General features: G+C 48.8%; 1 protein-coding gene across 2 annotated transcripts in view; it reads left to right on the top strand.

Annotated features, from left to right (window-relative positions):
- Nucleotides 1–3,429: 3,429 nt before the first annotated feature.
- Nucleotides 3,430–14,125, top strand: part of Acly (ATP citrate lyase) — a 42,016-nt gene continuing 31,320 nt past the window's right edge. For both annotated transcript variants that reach the window (XM_020178477.2, XM_020178476.2), the window contains exons 1-6: nt 3,430–3,568; nt 8,844–9,025; nt 10,103–10,225; nt 12,125–12,187; nt 12,632–12,822; nt 13,230–13,309. In XM_020178477.2, the coding sequence (XP_020034066.1) occupies nt 8,867–9,025; nt 10,103–10,225; nt 12,125–12,187; nt 12,632–12,822; nt 13,230–13,309 (616 nt within the window). In that variant the 5' untranslated portion in view covers nt 3,430–3,568; nt 8,844–8,866. The remainder of the gene's footprint in view (nt 3,569–8,843; nt 9,026–10,102; nt 10,226–12,124; nt 12,188–12,631; nt 12,823–13,229; nt 13,310–14,125) is intronic.

Here is a 14,125-nt window from a genome sequence, read left to right as displayed (position 1 = left end):
AGTTGTAGGGGTCAGAACTAGGGAGTTGGAGTCAGAAAGGCCAGTTGCTCTTCAGCAAAATGATGATAACACTTAGATCAAGCTATAGCCTTGACAAGTATGTGCTAGCAGGCATGCCTTTTGCATATTAGCTGCTCAATAAATACATTAAAATCTAGAAGGGAGTCACTGGCCAGTTTAAGCCTTTTGAAACTGAGGAACAAATGCCCAAAGCCTGGGCATGGAAAGGGTGCCTATAAGCCTCTGTATGTAGCAGCATGAACCTGTCCTCCTGCCTAGTCCAGAAGAGGAGGGGGTTGAGTTAGATGAGAAAAGCTTTTGAGTCAGATAATAGTGTGATAAGATGGGGTCCAGCTTGATTAATTCCTCTGAGGAGACATGATGGAATAATGAGGCTTTCATTACCTGGGGAGGCTAGTCCGTGAGGGTAGATGCCTGGAATGGGGTCACTGGGAAACCTCAGTGGTTGGCTCATGGATCTGCAAGCCAGCACCTTGCTACCTTTACTCCCTGAACTTTCTTGTTGCCCCTGCCCCAGACTAGTCAAACTCCTCCCCAGCCACACCTAGATGGGAGATTTAATCAGTAGCAAATATTTATTAAGTATTTACTATATACCAGGCCCTATTCAAAGTGCTGGAGGTTCGGTATTGAAGAAAATGCAAAGATCCCCTATCTTCAGGCACACATAGAGGCACACCTGAAGAATAAGTGTTTTGGTGGTGGTTGTTCTTTTTTTTTCTCCTCTTTTTTGTTTTGTTTTTTGAAGAATAAATTGTTAGAAATGGAATTGAGGCAGGATAGACTAGGGACATAGGGCACAAAAAGAAGTAGAAACCAGGAATTCAGAAATCAACATCATTGTATACATGTATAGCCTGATTAGAAGCACATTTTCTTTTCTTTTTTTTTTTGTGATACTGGGATTTGAACTCAGGGTGTTCTACACTTGAGCCACTCATTTTCTTTTTATGAAGGTGCTTCATGTTCCTTCACTGAGCACTAAAAACAATGCCATCCCCTCTCCACCTTCATTCTTGTTTCACATGATTATTATGCCCTAGGGATCAAGTACACATACTTGCAAGAAAACTGTCTGAAGCTGGGCATAGTGGTACACACCTGTAATCCCAGGAGGAGTTCAAGTTCGAGGTCAAGCCAGGCAAAGTTAGCATGAGACTCTATCTCAAAAAGAAAATGAAAATAAGGGGACTATGGGTATGGCTCAAATGGTAAAGCACTTGCCCAAAATGTACAAGGCCCTGAGTTCTATCCCCAGTACCGAACCAAACAAGACCAAACAAACAAGTCACTTGATTTGAACGGTGATCATTAATGTCACAAAAAGCAGATTTCTATGTTGCAAAGACCTGGAATTAACCATTTCAGACTTAAAGTCTCCTGGAGGAGCTAATAATGTCAGAATGCTATCCCAACAGGCATGTTTGAAATGTACCAGGTACCTAGAACAAAGGAGCACTTAGCTAAACTGTTTGAACTGACACCCAATTCCTGTGTAACATTGTATAAGTGGTATAAGTACCCCTAACTCTAGAATGCTCTTGTGCCTGCTCCCATGTCTGGGTACAGTGTACTGTCCTTTCCACTCTGCTGGTCTCTGTTTACCTCAATGTGTCCTGAGATTTTTCGCTGTAACAACATCACAAATCTGGTACCCCAACTTGAGGTCTTTTCCTTCTTGGGACCTCCTTGACCCACCTTGGTCCTGGTGACAGAATTGCTGGAGCAAAAGGCAATTCTAAATTTTAAATTTTTATTGACATTGCCAAATTGACAATTTGACTACTACAAAGAGTTGGTAGTAGTTGGATGTGTTTTCCCCCAGCAGGGTACCTTTCTAACCAAAGGGGTTAGATACGAGCCAAATGGTCAGCTTGTTTGTTGAGATGGGGTCTGGCTAATTTTTTGCCCATGCTGGTCCTGAACTTTGATTTCTACTTCCTGAGTAGGTGGGATTACAGCACTGAGCCACTGTGGCCAGCCAGAGATTATTTTCTTTACCTAGAGAGATGATCTTTGATAGAGATTTATGCTATTTGCGGAGGTTCTTGGTCGGGGTGGAATTCAATCCTTGTAGATGTAGAAGACTCTCTAGGCCTCTCCCATTGTAGGAGCAAGAGGAGAGAGCAGGTGAGGAACTGCTATTTCAAAATGAAGACTGTCAGGTAAGGGACCAGAAAGTGGTTTCATTAGGGAACATTTGATTTAGGCATAGATAGCAAGTTTAGCTACCCAACTATTGGTTACAAAAGGATTTGGGAGTGTGGGGTGTTGTTGGGGAAGATTTTGTCCAGGACAGTGTTGCAACATTGTTGCAGCATGCTATGACCCAGGGTGCTTGCCTGGGGCATACGAGTGTCCCTTTCCTGCACACTGGGCTGACCTTATCACCTGAGCTGATTAGTGGATGATTCTGGCCTCCTTCCTGGAGCTAGACAGTTGTTAGGATCAGGAGCAGCTCTGGAGACCTATAGGATTAAGGTGCAAGCAGAGAAGCTCCAGTATGTTGATTCAGTGAGTTTTATGTCCTGATTTCTAGGGCTGTCTGATTTCAAATATTCTGCCCCTCAAGTTTGCCAGCACCTGTCAGACTGGGTGTTCCAGTTTTGGGTTTGGAAAATATGGTCTGTCTCAGAGGTAACGGAAAAGGGAGAGGCTGCAGTTTATTCCTTCCAGTGTCTTAGTGTGAGGTTTGGTGGGAACAAGAGATGGACAGAGAATGGCCCCAGTTCTGCGCTAGAATCTCAGCTCCGCCTTGATCTGCGCTGAGGTGAGCAGGTGAGAGGGACGAAGGTGTAAGGACTGGCGCCCTCATGGCCCCATTAGCTCACTCCTTCCCCTCACCTATCCCACCTTGGGCGGTCTGATAGGTAAGCCTCGTCCCACCAGCTCAATGAGGTGGTCTCAAGGAGGAGAGAGGCGCCACGTGTGAATGGAAAAGCAGTCAGACACGGCTGCTTAAAAAACGGGTGTAAACCACTGAGTTTGGTTTGGCCGATTACAAGCTCCTGGGATGTGAACGTCAGTCTGTCCCATGGGAGGAAGGGGACGCCAGGTCCCGAAAGAAATGCCACAGCCATTTGGACCAACAACCCCCTCCTTCAACTATCATACCAGAGTGTGGGTCGGCCCAGCCCCTAAAAGGATCAGGCCACAGCCCCCAGCCGCATACATTCTCCTCCTAGCTCAGCCCAGCCCATCTCCCCATCCGAAGCCCCGCCCCTGGCCACGCCCTCGTTCCAGTAGGCCCTCAGGAGGCGGTGCCCCGGCCTCCTGGGGCGGACAGACCTTCAGGACTACAAGTCCCAGCAGCCCGTAGACTCCGCCCCTGGGAGCAGCAGCGAATGGGGAGGAGCCCTAGCGCTCAGGCTAGGGTACGCATGTGCCCAATCGCTAGGCTGCTTCTGCCGTGAGCCGATGGGGGCGGGGAGGAGCCCGCCTGGGCCGGGACAAAAGCCGGATCTCGGGCGTCTGCCTGTAGCGCCCTGGGGAGTGTGGTAAACCCGGCCCAGTGGAGGGAGAACCGCGCTCGTACTTTCGCGGAGAGGTGAGTTCAGCGGCTGTCCTCGCGGGTTTGACCCTCCCCCCCCACACCACTTCCCCGGCAGCTTCCTGCCTCCTTCCTCCAACCCGGAACCGTCTCTTCCGTCGCTGGTTTGGTGCTTACGCGCCCTCCCTGCACCTGCTTGGAGGTTTTTTTGTTTTTTGTTTTTTTTATGGGGGGGTGTCTTATTTTATTATTAGCCTTCGCCTTAGGACCTCGGCCGGTGACCGCGTGTCTAAACCCCCTTCCTCCCCCGCCTTCTACCACACTCCAGTTTCTGGGAGTTTGCACAGGGCTTGATGCCGACCTTGCTTCTCTTGTCTCCTCCAAATTGCCTTTGCTGTGACCTGGCTCCCCTCAGCTCCACCCAAGGGCAGCTATCGAGCCTCCTTGGGCTTTTTTGAGCTACTTTTGCCCCATCCGGGTTCCCCACCGGATGCCGGGGCGGGAAGTAAAGAAGGCGGTGGGGACTCGGTACACTCCGACTCCTCAGAAACAGGACTCAGGCCCGTCCTGTTACTTTCGTGGAGAATCCATTAAGCTCCGTTCCAAAGTTGGAGGGAGCGGGCCAGGCCACGCGGGCCAGGATGCCCCAGGGTGCCTGAGGCCTTGCTGCACCGCGAGGACTTGGCCCCAGAGCGGTGGCGCTGTAAGGACTCAACTTGCTCTGGAACTGCCATCCCGCCCAGCCCCTAAACGACAGATGGCCTAGGTGCCGGTCTCCCTCCCTACCTCTAAGCTGCCCGGGAATCAGTACGAAGCAAGGTCCTCCAGGGGGCCGAAGGATGCCGCCGCCGCCCTCCTGTCGAGCCTGGCGGAGGTCCAGAGCCAGCTCCTGCTGCTCTCTCCAACCTTGGCAGATACCGTGCAGTACCAAGAAATTGTGCAATTAGGGGGTCTCTGGGGGCTTCTGCCTGGGAAGAGGATTTTTAAGGACTACATAGTACAGTTCAGTCTGCCAGCCCATCCCTCCTTTCAGCTCTTTAACTTTGTTCTGGGTCTCACTTGGCTCAGCTCCTGGCATTTCTGAACTGTTGGGTGGTGGTCAGGTAGTAGTACACCCCAGCTGGCCAGAGGGGTAATTTTTACCTCTTAGAAAGCTGCTTGGGGGGGGGGGTTGTTAATGGGAAGAGCCTTCAGACACTGGGCAGCTAGTGTCTCCATCCCTGTTCTTTTATTTATTTATTTTTTTTGGTGCTGTGGGTCCATCCTTGTTCTGACACTGTGCTTACTACATCAGGGAACACTCAGAATTCTGACCCTTTCCTTTACTCCAGAATTGCTTGTCTTCTCAAAAAACCCAGTCCTACAGATACTAATCTTTTTTTTGGGGGGGGGGCCCACTGGGCAGATACTACTCTTAAAATGAGTGCATTTTGTCCTTCCCAGAGAGGGACCCCAAGTGGCATCTTTATCTCCAGTGGTTATCTTTATCTCCAGAGGAACCTTCCTAGGAAACAGGCTCTTTTCATTCAGCCTTCCCTGTGCGCTGCTGTTCTCTTAGGGCTGCTGTGAAGAACTCAATCCTCAGTCATTAACTGTCTGCAGAAAATACTCCAGTAGGCCCAAAAGGTCCTTCCTTTAGAGTGTGTAAGAGTATGTGTCCCCGTTGTTCCCGTCCCCCATTCCCACCCCCCCAGCCTCTCTCTCTCTCTCTCTCTCTCTCTCTCTCTCTCTCTCTCTCTTCAGGTCTTAGCATGATTTCCCTCAGATGGTTTACAGATTTACTTGTTACCAGGTAACAGTTCCTGGGGGCTAAGCTCTGCTGTGACAGCTACTGGGAAAGACAGCCTAAGACTTTGGGGGGGGGGGTTTGCCCAAACCCAGATTGGTGTGCACTTTGTCCCATTGTCACTAGGAGCAAATATTCCTAACTGGTGATCAGTCTTGGGGCCATCAAGTCGTAATAACAACAGGTGAGCACCTTAAAATGATAGGCACTGTTGGGCCTGTGCACATTTCTTCTGGGCTTTTCAGATTCTCAAAAGAATATGAGGCCTCAAAGAGCTTAAGAGCCACAGCCCTAGAGAGACTTCAAGACCCCACTGAGTGATTGAAGTTGACATTTATCTTCACCATCTGTCATCCATTGCTCTGCCCTCTCCCCTGGGTTTGTGAGTCAGTTGCCTCTCATCCTGCATTGTTGCATATGCAGGCAGACGCCAGACTTCCCTCTGTGCATCTAAGCCACAGTGCTCTGGAAGCAAACATCTTGTTTTGGTAAACAGGCAAATCTTTTCTACCTGTATTATCTGCCTGTTGTGTCTTCTCTCTTGCCCCCCATCCCCCCCTCTCCATAGACCTCATAGAGATGGGCTCTTGAATCTGGGGTTCGAGGAAATTGTGAGTGCTTTCAGCTGCTATAAATCCATTTTCTCTCTTTTTGTCTTTTCCATAGTTGGGTTTTGTGTCTGTTTTGGGAGGTGTCTAATTCTGAGGACTGCTGTACAGTCAGTGTTGGACTTCTATCTTTTGGACAGGCTTGGCTGAGGGGCTTTGTTTCTCCTGGAGTTTGTGATCACATTTGTAAAAGTTATCCAAACTGCTGAGGGTGGTCAGTGCTGCCCTTTCCTCTCTGCTTGACCTACCCTGGGATGCACTCTGTTTGGGAGGGGGGTGAGTGGTGTACCCATTCGATTTCAGACCAGTTTTTCTGGTCTGAGTCAAGAAGGTTGGGAAATGGAGCTGGAGTGGGTGGGGGTGGAGGGCTGTGGGGCAGTGGGGCTGGTTGGGGTGTTGCCTTTAGAAATTCATTGAGAAGGAGTCCCAAGCCATGCCAGGGGAAGGCCAGAACAGGAATGGTCTCCTCTGAGCCCCTTCCCAGCTACTCCATTTTGGGCCAGACACCAGGCTGAATATGCCCATCGTGGTGAGCTAGAGATTAGCTAGAGAGGGAAGCAACCCAGCCAGGATTAGAACCTGAAGCTCCACCAGCCTGGTATGTTGTGGGTTGGGGGAGTGTGCAATGTGGCCACATTCCCTAAGCTGAGAAAGACCAACTTTCCTGGATGTGTCAACCAGCCTAGCTCCTTAACTCCACCCTCTTTTATTTGTACTGGACTTTCTTTCCCCCTAGCAAATCCAACAGCTTCTATTCTGGGTCTTTGTGGAAGTGACTTTGTGGAGTGACTTGTCTGGATCTGGCCAAGATCCTGGCATGATCTTGCTCCCTCTTAGTCTCCCTAAGTAGCTCCTCCTTAGGTTACCCAGGGGAGGATGGGTGTGTCTGGCAAAGTGGTGGGCAGAGGGGGAATGAAGAAATTATCAGAGACCTTCCTCTGAAGCAAAGGGGACCTGGTCCTTGGAGAGATGTTCTTCTCTGTTGGGACCGCTGTGGATTTTTCTGGAGACCCAGGCATAAGAGCATTAAGTCCTGCTGATTAGTTGGCCTTTTGGGGAAACTTCTCCTAACCCCTCTGAAGTTGTAGTCGTCATCTGAGAATACAAAAATACAAAGAATACAGGAATCTGATACAGACTTTTTTTTTTTTTGCAATGCTGGGAACTGAACCCAAGACCTTGTGCATGCTAGGGAAACATGCAACCACTGAGCTACATCTTCAACCTCTAAAATGAGGTTTTTTTCTTTTTTAAACTGGGACCAAATACTTTTTAATGAGTGTTATTATTATTATTATTATTTTCAAATATACTGGATAATCGTGAAATGCTGCCTTCATTGTATACAATCCTGGGCCACAAGTCTGTACACTCCTTTGCAACTGGTCCTATGATTGCAGGACCAGTTTTGTTTTTTTTTTCCGGCAGTACTGGTGTTTGAACGCAGGGCCTCAGGCTTGCTTTGCTAGGCAACCGCTCCACCACTTGAGTTACTCTGCCAGCCCTGTTTTGTATTGGGTATTTTCTTTCTTTCTTGCAGTACTGGGTTTTGAACTAAGGGCCTACACCTTGAATCACTCCACCAGCCCTTTTTCATTTGGGTTTTTTTCAAGATAGGGTCTCTTGAGCTATTTGTCCAGGCTGGCTTCAAATTGTGATCTGATCTTTGCGTCCTGAGTAGCTAGGATTACAAATATGAGCCACTAGCATCCAGGGAAGGATCTTTTTTTCTTTTTTGGTGGCTTTGGGGTTGCACAGAATCTTTTTTAAGATGAGTATTTTTTACACATATGACTGAGGATGGTTTCTTTCTGCTTCTTCCCTTGCTCTGGCTTAATTAGAAGTGACCAGTACAGGGTGGTCTCCAGAGAGATCTCTGTTTTGCTTAGTGGGTTTTGCTCTAAATTAGCAGTTGGATGACTCACTGGGCGGGTGGGATGTACTGAAGGTCATAGGCCCCCACCCTGTGTCTGCTGTGTAGGAGTCTAGTGTCCTGGGAGGAAAGATGACTCTCCCCTTTCTGCCTCCCCCCTCACTAGGACCTGGGGAGTGTGATCCTGCTTGAGGCTAAGTAAACTTTCTGGTCTGGCCTGTGGCCTGGTGGTTGGGGGGATGGAGGGAGGGACAAGTCCACGTGTGGAGGAGATGAAACTTGTAGGGAGAGCAAAGCCAGTTTGTACAATTCTGGCTATGCCCCTTACAGGTCAAATGACCTGAGGGTATTTCAATGTCTGTTCGCCCACCTTGGGAGGGACCAACACTCAGATGTAGAACAAGCCTTATATGCCTGGCCTCTCCTTCGAGCTGCCATTTGCTACAGATTGAATGTGGTTATAGCTGAGCTAGTTTGCCTAGAGAGGGTAGAGGCGGGGTTGAGGTCAGGCCAAGAGTTCCAGGGGAATTGCTGCCTTCATTATTCTTCACCATCTTCTCTTCTCTCACTCACCATCTTCAGATCCTCTGCCTTTGCTGGCACAGTTGCCATTTGACATCTTCCATTACTCCTTCTAGGGCAGCCCTTTCCCTCTTTTTTTTTTTTTTTTTTGGTCAGGGCTGGGAATTGAATCCACGGCTCCCAAGTGCTCTGCGACCCGAACCATGCCCCCACCCACCCCTTTTGTTTTTGACAGATTTTTTTTTGGAGGGGAGGGTACTGGGGTTTGAATTGACTTGCAAAGCAGGTGCTCTACTGCTTGAGCCACACTTCTAGCCTTTTTTTGTTTTTGCCCAAGTTAGCCTCAAACTCCCAATCCTCTTGCCTCTGCAGTAACTGGGATTGCAGGATATGGTATCATGCTTGGCTCTTTTCCTCCCTCCTGAGAAAAGCTGAGATCCAGTCTTACTGTTTGGGGGCAGCTGATAGTGGGTCTGCCCTGCTGGGAGAAGGTGATGACTCCATCTCCTTGCCCCTACTGACCATTTCCTCTCACCCCAACAGGTAGGGCAGGTCCCTTTGCAGCTATGTCAGCCAAGGCGATTTCGGAGCAGACGGGCAAAGAACTCCTTTACAAGTACATCTGCACCACCTCAGCCATCCAGAACCGGTTCAAGTATGCCCGGGTTACCCCTGACACAGACTGGGCCCACCTGTTGCAAGACCACCCCTGGCTGCTTAGCCAGGTGAGCTCTGCCTTCACCTTAGACTCCTCTTCCAGGCCCAGGCTCTGAGGAAAAGAAAGCAGTCAATTTGTTGTAGGTGTCCTAAGGGGTCACATGATGCAGATTGCTTACATTGTGTCTGCAGGGGGCTGAACAAGGTGTGTTCACTCTGGGTCCTGCATATTGTGGTATCCTGACATGGGCTTGGAACTACAGAAACTGGTATCCAAATCACAGCTCTGTGTGTATTAACCATGTGGCCTGGGGTGAGCCATTTCACATCTCAGAGTTTTAGTTTCTCCATCTGTCAAATAGGGATATCAGTCTATGAGCTTTAAGGATTAGCAGTAATGTTCAGGAAGCATTTAGTGTACTGCCTAGATCTTGGTAGATGTTCAATAAAAGGTAGGTGTATGGTCTCCCTTACCCCAAGTGGAACATGTTAGGAATGTGTCAGGGTAATTAGGAAGTTTGAACTTGTACTTTGTGAACAGTGGCTGATTGCTGACTTTGGAGAGTTAACCTGGAGTAGAAGCTTTTGTCTGGATCCCTGCATGGAATTTTTGGGAGGGCTTTGGGAAGCTCTTAGACTTTTGTAGTAGGGCCCAGAGAGTAGGCCTAGGACCCATGATGAAAGTTTCCTCCCTCTTTAAGGAGACTGGGGATGTAGTTGATTTCCTGGCACTAGAGCTGGTGGCTGACTGTTTGGCCTATTGTAGACTGGGTTTAACTCAGGGATGGGGGCCTAATGGGGTCTCTGTTCTCTTCTTTTGGAATGTAGGGACTGATCCATGTTTTGAGTTTATACTGATATATCACATGGAGAGCAGAGGGAATCACTCATTCAGTATGTGTTTACTGAGCATCTACTCAGTGCTGGGCCTGTTGTGGGTACAGATGGCTGTAAACTTCTGGTTGCCAAAGGAAAGATTAGGCTGAGGCAGGTGAGGGAAACTTTAGGAGTTGATCCTAATGGACAAATGAGGTTAGCTTTGGGAGCAGGGTGAATTACAAGCCACCCAGGTTGTCCTATACTTTGGATACCTAAAGTCTCACCTCTTACACACTTCCTTCTCCTTCCTCCCTCTGTTGTTCCAGAGCTTGGTTGTCAAGCCAGACCAGCTGATCAAACGAAGGGGAAAGCTTGGCTTAGTTGGGGTCAACCTTACTCTGGATGGGGTCAAGTCCTGGCTGAAGCCACGTCTGGGACAGGAGGCTACGGTGAGTCTGGGTGTAGGACTGTGGTAACAGAAGCAACATGGTCATCTCCAGATCAGCCCCTAGAGACCACATGACAGCTGGGGAATGCAAGAGTTTGGAACTACTTTATGCTGTGGTCTTTGGAAGCAGGGCCAGTATTAGGACTCATTCCCAGAATCTCCATGAAGGAATCCAAACTCCTGTTATTAGTTCAGACAAGTTGTACTACAAAAATGACCCCAGAACAATTGTAGAGCCAGGTGGAAATGGTCTGTTTCTTTATTTATCATGGAGATGGGACTCGGAGGTCCATTCTCAGAACTGCTTTCTTTCTAGTTTCTGGATAGTGTCATGGTAGTTTGTGATGACATGCATACTAAAAAGTTGGTGAGAAAGATGAAGAAAAGGGAGATGCACAATCATTTAGGAAGAGAGATGGTTGGACTGAGAAACTTGGATATGACAGTTAATAATGCTGAAGGGTAAATTTAATTCTTCTCTCAGCCTAATGATTAATTTCAGCTATATAGATGAGAGAGCTAGAATTAAAAATGGTTTAGGAAGGTGAAGTACTGCTTAGTAATAAAATTGTTTCTTCTCCTTGTTCCCCAAAGGAGGGGGAAAACTGAGAAAGGTATTGGGCTAAGGCTTGGTTTAGCCTGGGAGGGATGTGCCATCTGCAACTGGCTTTTATGTAATTTTGAACGAATAGCCCCTTCATTTAGAAGGGGTGAGTGTGGACAGAGATTGGCTGTTCTCTTCCTTGGCTGCTCTGGAAGGAGGAATGAAAGTGGCAATGGACTTCCTCAAAGCAGTTCTTGATGTTCATTTCCCAATTTCTGGCCCTCAGGGGTAAAGAGGGATCCTTGAAGTTGCACATGGAGGTGGGGACAGAGGAATCTGGGGAAAGAATGGTGGAGCTGGCAGCAGCAGTGTTGCACCCAGCAGGAGCAGCTCATTACCTCTGATGGATCACTGTCTGGTCCCTGACTCAGCAATGACGCACAGGCGGGAGGGGGATTCAGGACACTGGGATGAGGACTGTCTCGCTTTGGCTGCTGCCAGGGACCCACTTGGATTGATTAGCTCTGCAGGCCCATTGTCCTCAGCCAGGAAAGACTGTGTGGAAAAGTTTTCCCTAATCAAGCTCTGGCTCTCTTCCTCCCCCCACCCTCCAGGCCTGAACTCCGTTCTCAGGCTGGGTCACAATGCCTACCCCAAGGCAGACAAAGCAGAATGTTTATATACACATGCTACCAAGTTCCCATGTTCCTGTCGGAGCTCTAGGATAGCCTTGCTTTGTCTCATCTCTTTAATTTGTGGCATGGTGAGGAAGGCAACATCTCTAGCTGTGCTTTTTGGAGTGGGGCAATACTGAGCTCACATATCACCCTCCAGAGAAGGCAGGAAGCAAATGTGTAAGGTCAATGCATGGAGAAGTGCAGGTGGCCCAGGGCAAGGGGATAAAAGAGAGTGTCTCAGAAGATTTTTTTTTTTTCTTGTACTGGGGCTTGAACTCAGAGCCTTCACCTTGAGTCACTCCACCAGCCCTTTTTTTTTTTTTGTGAAGGGTCTTTTGAGATAGGGTCTCTCGAACTATTTGCCCAGGCTGGCTTCAAACCATGATCATCCTGATCTCTGTCTCCTGAGTAGCTAGGATTATAGGCGTGAGCCACCGGTGCCTGATTTCAGAAGGTTTTTAAATTTTTTTCTTGAGACATTGTCTTGCTAGGTAACCCAGGTTGGCCTTGAACTTGAGATCCTCCTGAGGAGGAGGGCTTCTTGAGTTTAGGGATCTGTGACTTTGCCCTGGCTTCTGGAAAAATCTCTTTGCTAGGTTTTGTGGTGCTAGTGCTTGGGCTCCACCTTCTGCCCTGGGTGCAATTTTTCTAAGCTTCATCTCCCTCAATTTCTCCATAGGTTGGCAAGGCCAAAGGCTTTCTCAAGAACTTCTTGATTGAACCCTTTGTTCCCCATAATCAGGTATGTGAGATGGCTCCAAGATGGGTCTTCTCCCTCCTGGAGCTTTGTGTTTGTCCCTTAAAATGATGAAAGTAGACAACAAGCTGATGGAGAAAAGCCACAGGGCCCAGAATTTCTGAAGTTGAAGACACTATAGATTTGAAGTCCAACAGGGAGTGCAGAGGTGGAGGAAGGGGCTTAGTTTTCAGGAAGGGAGAGTTAGGGCAGATAATTTGGATGAGAAGACAGGACCCCCTCTCTCAGATGGGGTTAAACTGGCTCAGTAGTGACCTTGTCTCTCTTCCCTGGGGGAAGATGACAAACAAGTCCCCTGGGTGAATGCTTTCTACCAAGTTTCAGAAATGACACCACAGGGATTGAGTTCCTCTCCTGGCTCGAGGTGGCTGCCCCCATTTTTCCCAGTTCAGTGGTCTTTACCTGCTTCATGCTGTCTTCATCTACAAGGCGGAAGAGTTCTATGTGTGTGTCTATGCTACCCGGGAAGGGGACTATGTGCTGTTCCACCACGAGGGGGGAGTGGATGTGGGCGATGTGGATGCCAAAGCCCAGAAGCTGCTCGTTGGTGTGGATGAGAAGCTGAATCCCGAGGACATCAAGAAACACCTGTTGGTCCATGCCCCTGAAGACAAGAAAGAGTTGAGTGAGAAGGACTGTGGGGATGGTGAGACTGGTGGGCTCTAGGCATAGCCCAGAGAAAGCAGAGTACCAGCCCTGTCCTGAGGAAGAGAACTATGCATGGGGGAAGGGAACTGGCTTAGAATCAGACTACAGTATGCTGTCAGTGTCCCTCACCTCCTTGCCCCTGTCTGTCTGGCACTTCCTCCCCTAGCACTGTGCCTGACAGCTCCTTTCCGCCTCAGTGGCTGAAGAGTGGCTCCCAGGGAACAGGATTTGCAGAGGACAGTGAGAGACCAGCAGGGCAGGAGTCAGGAAAGTGGGGCTGTCAGTAGCAATGAGAGATTGCCGTGGAGGCGGGGGTGGTGGTGGTAACTGAGTCACCTCCCTGAGGGGTTAACTGTCCATCTTTCCTTCTCTCTTCTAGAATTCTAGCCAGCTTCATCTCTGGCCTCTTCAATTTCTATGAGGACCTGTACTTCACCTACCTCGAGATCAACCCCCTTGGTAACAGGCTCAGCTGCGGTGGGATAGTGGAAGGGCCAGATAGAATGGGTACCCAGTGCCTACAGTAACCCTGGCCTTGGTGTTCAGAGAACCCATTCCTCTTGCCAGAGGGCAGCAGTATAAGACAGGGGTGTGTGTGAGGAGGGGTCTCCAAGCTCATTTAGGGCTAGCTTCTGTTTTGAGCTCCCGGAAGACTATAATTATTCATGCTGGATTTGGGGGCTCATGCCTGTAATCCTAGCTACTTAGGAGGATCATGGTTCAAGGCAAATCTGGGCAAAAAAGTTAGGAAGACTCTATCTAAAAAAATAACTACAGCAAAAAAGGGCTGGGGGTGTGGTTCAAGTGGTAAGAGTACTTACCTGGCAAGCTTGAAGCCCTGATAACCCCAGTACTGTCAAAAAATAAAGAAAAAGAAGATTATAATTATTCTTTTAACCAACCCCAGATTCTTTCTTTGGCTTTAATTTTCCCTGTGATAGAGAAGTCTTGGTTTTGATCTGACTGTATTGGGTTGCTGTTCCTGCCAGCGGGTTAGGCTTCCCAGGTCCTTTTCAGGCCCTTCTTTCCTCTTAGTGCTTTCAGAGGCCCCACTTACCCCTCCCTGTGGAGAGTTGGTCAATCATTGGCCCCAACACAGGGAAGAGCTTGCTGCAGGTCTTAGGCTGTGAAGAAGCAGGTGGTGTTTGGGAAGAGGGGTGTGGGCTGATTCTGGCCAGAGCTCCTGGGGTAAAGTTCAGGAAGCTAAGAAACCAAATCAGATTCTAGCTGAGAATGCAGTCCTTCTAAAGGCCAGATGGCTATGTGATAATTTAA

This window comes from Castor canadensis, chromosome 11 (genome assembly GCF_047511655.1).
Source record: "Castor canadensis chromosome 11, mCasCan1.hap1v2, whole genome shotgun sequence".
Classification (NCBI taxonomy): domain Eukaryota; kingdom Metazoa; phylum Chordata; class Mammalia; order Rodentia; family Castoridae; genus Castor; species Castor canadensis.
This window is presented reverse-complemented; position numbering and strand designations above follow the sequence as displayed.